The 8,854-nt window shown below is 40.9% G+C and overlaps 1 protein-coding gene across 2 annotated transcripts in view; it reads left to right on the top strand.

Annotated features, from left to right (window-relative positions):
• Positions 1 to 6,070, top strand: part of plxnb2b (plexin b2b) — a 124,180-nt gene extending 118,110 nt beyond the window's left edge. For both annotated transcript variants that reach the window (XM_086209472.1, XM_086209473.1), the window contains 5 exons: positions 1,034 to 1,181; positions 2,202 to 2,266; positions 2,369 to 2,444; positions 2,645 to 2,719; positions 3,188 to 6,070. In XM_086209472.1, the coding sequence (XP_086065598.1) occupies positions 1,034 to 1,181; positions 2,202 to 2,266; positions 2,369 to 2,444; positions 2,645 to 2,719; positions 3,188 to 3,292 (469 nt within the window). In that variant the 3' untranslated portion in view covers positions 3,293 to 6,070. The remainder of the gene's footprint in view (positions 1 to 1,033; positions 1,182 to 2,201; positions 2,267 to 2,368; positions 2,445 to 2,644; positions 2,720 to 3,187) is intronic.
• Positions 6,071 to 8,854: the final 2,784 nt, after the last annotated feature.

Genomic DNA, 8,854 nt, shown 5'->3' with positions numbered 1-8,854 from the left:
GTCACGTCGACTGAGGCTCCAGCATACGAGACAACGTGTTGCATGTCGATGCCAGTGATTGACGTAAGGCTGGCAAGAGAGCACCGACACAAGGACAGGAGATGAGCGATTTAATTACTTACCACCCTCCACACCACTCTCCGCACCCACCCGTTCTGTTTATCAAATCAACTGAGGGCCATGTATTAAATATGAATGTGTGTATGAGGCATAACAACAAACAAACATGGTAATTATGTCCCAAGCTAATTTAATTCTGTGATTATAGCAACATTGCTATTTTTGTGCTTCTATTGTATTCTGACTGCAGCCTTCCCCCGGAGATATTACCGAATCGGTATGAATTTTACACTGTGTGCGTTTCATGTCTCAGATGGCGGGGCATGCGCTCTGATCAGGGGGGAGAATTTGTGTCCTTTTTTTTTGGAAGCTACTGTATGTGGGGCGGTTTTTGGAATTCACAAGCTGACATTAGATGAGAAACGAGTGTATGGAGCTTGTGTTTTGCTGCTCAGAGGGGAAATCAGAGAGAGTACTCGAGCATTACATTATGGAGTCGGCACTTTAAGTTGTCTGACTTCAAAGGTCAAAGTTCTGCAGTGGCTTTAGCATTTCTAATCACAATTTCTTAGGCAACACAAGCATCATTGACCGCTGCTCGGTGTGGATCCCTTTTGTTATTCTTGTCTTTGAAAAGGAGACAAAAGTCCTCTGAGGATGTATTCTTTTTTTTAATTTATATTTTCTTAGAGCAGCACAAGCGATCAGTATTATTTGGAATAGTAATGTAAAATGACTGTTGAGGCAACTGTCCTGCATAAACTGACAGCCACAAAGAGGCTTTTCTCCACCCCTGTTATTATCTTGTACGACACTCAATTGCACCTCATGCTCTCACACTTGAAATGCTTCCCTGACTCAAACGAATTCATTGTTGTAATGTGGCTGATGAGATTTTCTCCACTCCGAGGGAATAATAACATGGAGATAAGAAGTGCAAAGAAGGCGTTTCTTTCCCCCTTTTCATGTGCAGCCTGCCTCTGCGGTTTTGGGTGAACATTCTCAAGAATCCCCACTTCATCTTCGACGTGCATGTATCTGAGGTGGTGGACGCCTCGCTGTCCGTCATCGCCCAGACCTTCATGGATGCCTGCACCAAGAGCGAGCACAAACTCAGCCGGGTGAGTGGAAACAATGGAGATGAGGGCGGGGACAGAGCACGAAGACCATGCCTGTGTTTACATGGACAATAATAGACAATATTTTGCTTAAAGTAATGTTCCATTCTTATTCATGTTTACATGCTAGAAAGCAAAGGCGGACGAATGACTCAAGACCTCTGCCCGCACTTCATCCCTACGTTCTACACCGATCACCCACAACACTAAAATCACTGACAATTGTAGTGAATAACATTGATTATCTCATTACAACAGCACCTGCCAGGGGAAGGATATGAGGCAGCAAGTGAGCAGTCACTCTTTGAATTCATGTTTTGGAAAAATGGGGGAAAGAAAGGATCTGAGGGACTTCTGATAGCTAAATGACCAGTCAGAGCAAATCTTGACTACCTTTCAAATACTGTCCAAAGAGGTGAAGCTGATGAACCGGGTCATGGTTGGCACATGGATGTAACAGTACGAGCAAAGGATGGCTTCTCTCGTTAGATCCAAGGCTGTCTCACATATTGCTGAAGAACTGATCTGCAATGAACATCTTGGTGCCAGACACCACTAGACACCTTCAAGGGTCTAGTGGACTTGCACAAGATCAGACAGGTGGTTTTAATATGTTTGGCTGATCAGTGCACATCCAAGTTTCCTTCTGGAATTTAACTTGAAACTGTTGTGATGGTGGTCAGTTGTTTTCTTAATGAACAACACTGTGCTTAACGCAGAGTTTGTAGCACCTGCTGGAAGCGGGACCATGTGGCGTGAGTCAGTTTGACTGCTGTATGTGTTGCAAAATGCTGCAAAACCATCGTCATGTGATGGTGTAAACACTGAAACAATGCAGCTAAGATCAGAATGCTCCATGCCTGAGTCTGATTACTGTTCACTCTGATTCGGGCTTCATTCAAATTGGGAAATGCTGTTTTTATGGCAATGTGTTATACAGAGTATTGTCATAATTGGGTTAATGTGGTAAGAGGAACGTCAAGGTTTATAAATCTAAAGCGCTATTGTCTTCATTGTGTCCAGGACTCTCCAAGTAACAAGCTACTCTATGCAAAGGAGATCTCCACTTATAAGAAGATGGTGGATGAGTAAGTCCTGTCAGCACTCAGCACTTTACTTTTGTTCTCCTGTCAGTTTTAAACTCTTAATTGTGTGTGTGTGTGTTTGTGTGTGTGTGTGTGTGGATGAAGTTATTACAAGGGCATCCGGCAGATGGTACCAGTCAGTGACCAGGACATGAACACTCATCTGGCAGAGGTGTCACGGGTGAGACACACAGATGTCATTTTCTGTGCCACTTAGTTTATACAGCTATTAATGTCTGATCATAAAAAAATGATAATAATAGTGTGTCTCTCTACAAAGGTTAGTTGGGATTTTTGTTTTAAACCTGCAAACCAAAAGTTCAGCTGAAAGTTTTTTTTTTTTCTCTTTTTCTCCTATGAATTCCCATTTGTGCTCTCCAGTCTCACACTGACAAACTGAACACACAAGTGGCCCTCCATCAGCTCTACCAGTACGCCAGCAAATACTACGACGGGGTAAGAAGCCCTTTTTTTCCCCCTATCGCAACCAAACGAAGTCTCTTCCGCTGAATGCACTACTGCCCACTATATTATTGCTTTTCCTTTTTTCTTTCTCCACTCTTGATATGCCAGAAGAGTGATTGTATGAAATTTTAATTGAAATCATTTCTGTGGGATGTGAATTGGAAAATTGCTCTGGAAATTGATTTTTAAGCGTCCATTGTGCATTGCCACTTGAGGTCACGAAAAGGGGGATAAACAAAACCTAATGAACTAGATGGATTAAAAAAAATGGGGCTGTCAGTCTCCCCCAAGTAGGGTTTGCAAACAATAACAGCTTATAAGACGTGGAGGTTGATGTCAAATAACACCATCCTCTCCTCCCTTTCCCCTCTTCTCCTCTCTTTGTCCTGTGCTCATCCGTTCATCTTCACTTTTCCCACTTCTTTTGGTTTCTCACCCATCTGCATCCCTCCCCTCCAGATCATCGCATCCCTAGACGAAGACCCGGCTGCTCAGAGTAAACAGCTGACCCTGCGGCTCCAGCAGATAGCCGCCGCCCTGGAAAACAAAGTGACTGATCTCTAACCCATCGAGTGGAGAGGAGGAGGAGGAGGAAGAAGAAGGGAGGGAGGGAGGGAGGGTAGAATCCTGCCAGTGACTACAGGGGCTTATTTCTTCTTTTTAATTATAAAACGTGGAAATAAGGAAAATTGAGAAGGGACTCACATGTGTGTGTATTGTACAACTTGGCCCTGGGACAATATTCTGCTCTGTGGAGTATCAGGGACTAATGAAATGCAGATGGAGAGCAAAAAGGGGAAGAAAATGATGGGTTACACTGTCATAGGTACGCCTTAAAGCTCACTTGCCAAACCTGAAAGGTCTGCATGCTCACTCATCCATCACTGAATATTGCTCCCACAATGCATTGCGGGAGACCTCTCTTTGAGAATTAAGCCCCTCTGTGGAGCACTGGCACAGGAAAATCAGATGTTCAATTTCTTTCTGTGTAGAAAAAAGGTTTAAGAATTGTATTATATATTTTTTTTATCGTGCAGTCTTTATGCGGAAAGCTTTATAAGGAAAAAATATCTTTTTAAATGGATCACCATGTGGTACAGATAGTGTTTTTATTAGCCTGTGTGTGCGTAGATGTGTACATGTGAACAAGAGCGCGTGTGTGTGGAGTGTGCAGGAGTGTTTGTGCACACACAGGATGCCTAATGTCAGGCGTGAGGGTGAAGGGACGCCTGCTTTCTGTCATTTTAATCCCCGATACCCAGTGACACACTTGAGCTCTCATCAAGCTTTTTGACAGAGACCAAAGGGTCCTCACAAGGACGCTGGTTAATCTAGCAATGTACAGGCTCATGAGAATGACAGCTCAGCCGCCGTCTTGGTTCTATTTTCTTTAGTTTAGCTTCAAGCTGGATTTTGCCATTTGTGCTCGTTGAGATCAATAATAGCACAGTCCGTCTCCCTTTATTGTACAGTGCCATGATACATTCCATTTTGGCGAAAGCACAGCAGGAGGATTTTTATGACCGTTAATTACTGTTTCAGATAATCTTTTTTTTTTTCTGGTCATTTTTTTTTCTTTTTAAGGCAAGAAGCAACTATATTCCATCCTGAGCCACGTCACTCATACTAGCCCTGCAATAAAATCAGATGAGCCACAATTGACATGAGCTTATTCTATGTAAACAATTCAGCAATATGTTCTGACTGATTCATGCATTCTTAGTGTTGTCATTATTTCATGCCATTTTTTTTAAGGTATTGTAACGTTCCAAATAATCAAGCATTCTGCCTCTAAAGCTATGAAATAGCCTATTGCTGATGTTAATAATCTGCCAGAGATGCAGTTTGTACTTAAATGGTATGTTTAGAACAAATTGCAGTGGTTTGAGCCTTTGTACGATGTCCGGGAGTTTTGAGTTCAATCATGTACATAATTGTAGTTATTGGAATATTGATATGTCGGTATCACAGCCAAGGGTTGACAGGGTAGGTTTGATATTTCTTGGGCCATTAAACAAAACCACATTTCATCCCTAAATTGTAGATTTTGCTGTTGACAGAGGATTAAATTGCTCTCTGTATCTGATCACGGATGCGTATCGTTGATAGAGCGTAGCGAGCTCCACAGACTCCAGAATGTTAACAATTTCTGCCTTTGGCGAGAAAGAGGTTTGCACAGACCTCAAGCCTGCCTGTCTGCCTGCTGTCTCAGCATGGCACCCTGGCATCCCGACCAACAGCACTTGGCACTGCCCACTCGGCGCAGTGCAGAGTGGCACTATGTATAATGGAATCAGCAGGGGAGGCTTTTGATCTTAATTGCATGCCGACTGCAGACTCCATTCTTGTCTCTGTTGCTGTTTACTGCGGACTCCTCTCACTCAGAGTTGATGCAAGAAGCTTCTTTCAGAGCCTTTCTTTAACCAAAAATGTGCCTTAATGAATAGGATGATACATCATATATATTGTTTCTAAATTATTCTAATGGTAACTTAGGTGATTATGATGATGATAGTACTATAGACACAGCAATGTATTTGGACTCGTGATATTACGTGTGCTGTCTAAACTGCTTAGATGCCCTGCTGCCGCCGTGTGTGTGCCAATAGGCTGAAAACATTTCAGTATGATTTCTTTTCTGGTTGCAGTTATGACGTGTGCATTTCCTTTGGGTGTCTGTGGCGTGTGCTTTGTACGACTTTGGTGGCTAAGGCATAAAGCCAAACTGAATACGTGTAAAACCGATGTGATCTGAATTTCCCATGAAAATGTCCAACATTCCTAAATTAGTCATAAGGGTACTCTTATGTAGATTGAATATAGCGCAAAAATGTTCCAATGGTGTTAATTTTTTGCTCTGTGTTTCTTAGCTATTCCACAGTGTGTATGATAAAATGACTATCTGTACTCGACAAATGACTTTCTTACTGCTGTGCAGTTATTATTTTTATTTCTTGTTTCCTATACCATATAAATCTTTGTAAAACATGTTGAAATACTGTATTCTAACTGTATAATCCTATGCATTGCGTCCTGGGACAAAAAAAAGGAAAGAAAAAAACCTGTGCAGTTGTCGAGACTTTTTTTTTTTTTTCATTTTGAAACTCGTGAATGTGTTGTAATGATTAAAGAAACTGGGACTCTCCATTTTCAGTCCAGAACCATTAACACAGGCCAATGTTTTGTTCCCATCCAAAGGCAGCTCACAAGATCTTGTTACCTGATCTGCTTGTATTGGATGAACTTAATTTTACAAAGGTGGTGTGTGTGGACGGAGCAGTTACCCACAGATTTCATCATACACTCCTCCGTGAATAAACTCAGACACATATATGCCCTTCATATCTGCTGTGTTTCTTTCACTGTTAGAATAGTAATTTGCTTCAATTGAAACGTTCACCTTCCATGCATATTGCATGAGTTATACCCACCTTGGGTGATGGAGTAACACTTGCCACAGGTAGCCAATTTCTTTTTGAAGTTAACTGGTATTTATACAGCTCATTTCAGTGCCTTGGAGTCACAGAGGAGCTTATATACAGGCTGGGGTAGAAGGGGGAAAAAAAAAAAAATCATATTCCAGCCAAACACTTTATAAAGAAGAGGGCCAAGTGCTTGAACCTGACATTTTTTTCTAACATATTCTTGCATATTATGACCATAAACTACTTCCAGTGATAGCATCAGTCTTCATATGCAGCCGACCCCCACCCCAAATGCCACATCAGTTTTCTGTCAAAGGCTCCGAATACAAACGAGACGCCGAGGTCTGGCTTCATGAAATGAGTTGATAATGTGAATAACCGCGCAGCATCTCTGTCATCTGCAGTGATGGTTGAAAAATTGCTGTGAAAACATTAATTAAGTCCTGACAGCTAAGAATGAAATGTGGAGAAAATAGAAAGATGAAAGGCAAAAATGGCCTCATCTGACTGCTAAACAAACCCAGACGCAGGGCTGGAGATATCAAAGACGGACCAGAGGCCTGCGCCGGCCACCTTCTAGGTGAGCGGATCATTAATGCAACAGCAGACTGAGCAACTTCAAACTGTCAAAGCAAGCGTGATTACACTTGATTATTGCAAACACTGCATTTATACACCATCTTTGATCACAAAATCAAAGCTTTTTACTATACTTCATGTTTGGATGCAGAACTTATTTTCAAAGCCAACATGATTGGCTGTGCCTGTGACAAGATTTTAAATTATTATAACCAAACAAGTTACTTTATGCATCTTTCAGCTAAATGCGATTGAATCAGATGCTTTTCAGTTCAAGGACAGTAAGGCAAGGCAAGGCAAGGCAAATTTATTTGTATAGCACCATTCATACACAAGGCAATTCATAGTGCTTACTCACAGTAAAGTTTGCTCAAGTAAAAGCTGTGAATAAATCAGGTCTGCTCCAGTCCTCCTCCTTTTCTCTGTAAATTACCCTCTGTCCTTCACTGTTTTGAAATCAATACTATCGCACTCTAAGAATAATTTCAAGTCGGCCCCTTTGCAGGGTTTCTCATAAGAAATTGGGTTAAAATCTACATGTTGCCGGCTTCTGTTCACCAACCTGGTGTGATTCCCTCTCAGCAGCCAGCCTCTCCTCCAGCAGGAGATGGTTGTGTTTAACAGCAGGTTGTGTTTCCCCTCCACATGTTTCAGAACTTCTAATGAGACTTGGCTTTGATTTCCTTTTGCCTTGGAGGGGAAGAGGAGGAGGAGACCTTGGTGAAAATGAAAAAAAGAATGATTGCATGGTGTCATTTTAAACAGTTGTTCTGATGAATAATTGAAAAACCTGGCAACAGCTGATTCTAGGGCTCTCTGAATCTGAGCTTGCATTTTAACCAAAGTAGACCTACTACCCTGATTCGAGAGGTGTGGTATAAACTCAGCGGTGGAGTTTGATTACTCAGAAAGAAAACTTTGCCTTGAAAGTCCACTGTTCTGTGGGCTGATTTGCAAGCCTCAAACACTGACACCTCAATATTGAAATGACTGAGAATCCTGTCAATGTGTCATGCTGTTCATAATGCTATTTTGAGAAACCACCTATCCATGCAGTTCTGCTCCACCTATATATTATTAAATAGTGCAATAAAACCTGTTTCAGCCTTGAGTTGCTTGACTTTTTTTCTGAAATTAGATGGAGGGTTTGATCATGTCTTGGAACAGGTTGTCATATTGAAATAAAAACTAGAACTTAACGGTGGACAATGAGCTAAAAACAAACATACTTTTTGTTTGTCTACCACTATCTCTGCCTCATCTTTTTTCCTTTCTTTTTTGAACGTCAAAACTGACGTCCTGCATAAACTGTCGCTCTGTTCGATGATCAAACTATGAAATTAATAGTGATTCAACATATTTAATATTTTTATCTCACAAATAAAAAACAAAGTGATTTAAATCATACTTTACAGAACTATTTTTCAATGTTAAGTCTGTTACTATTCTCCTTTCTTAATATAATCGTTTTTATTATTTCAACTTGCAAACCTAGTCAAACCTCATGATGGATCATATTTGGTCCACGGGCCTCACCTTGATCTCTCTGCTCAAGTATCATGTCCTTCAACATTATCAGACTTGTTCAACAAAGCATGGTGCTCAATAAACATGATAGCATCAGCATACCCAAACACAAAGAAATCCATAACAACACATTGTGTACCGTCACATTATCAATTTTACCACAGTTTAAGACAATAGTTACGAGTGGCATTCAAACTGCTGATGTATATGTTCACTATTCAAAGTATAATTAAGTAATTTGCCTTTATTCAGTCAAAATCTTATAAATATGCCCAGAGACTTTGCCTCTGTAAACTTACAAACAAATTCACTGTGATTCATTTACAGTATTATCCTATTTTGTATTGTCATCTCCTACTTTTCATCACATGAACAATACATCATCCTTAAAATTGAGGAGAAACCCAATTTGAGGTGTACTTCAGCCAAACTGACGTGAACGATGTGATATTGGTATTTACATTTTTTTCTGTGCTCCTGAATGCATCAAAATCGAAGCACGTTGGGGTTGCAGTGTTACCATTATATGATTGGCAGTTAAATTTGACCAATCAGCTTGGCTTCTATGGCCACCTTCGCCAATCAAGACGAGTTA

The sequence above is a fragment of the Aulostomus chinensis genome, chromosome 7 (genome assembly GCF_037954235.1).
Source record: "Aulostomus chinensis isolate RoL2024-O1b breed Wild chromosome 7, RoL_Achi_v1.0, whole genome shotgun sequence".
Lineage (NCBI taxonomy): Eukaryota > Metazoa > Chordata > Actinopteri > Syngnathiformes > Aulostomidae > Aulostomus > Aulostomus chinensis.
Note: the sequence above shows the minus strand (reverse complement) of the source record. Positions and strands in the feature narration are given on the sequence as shown.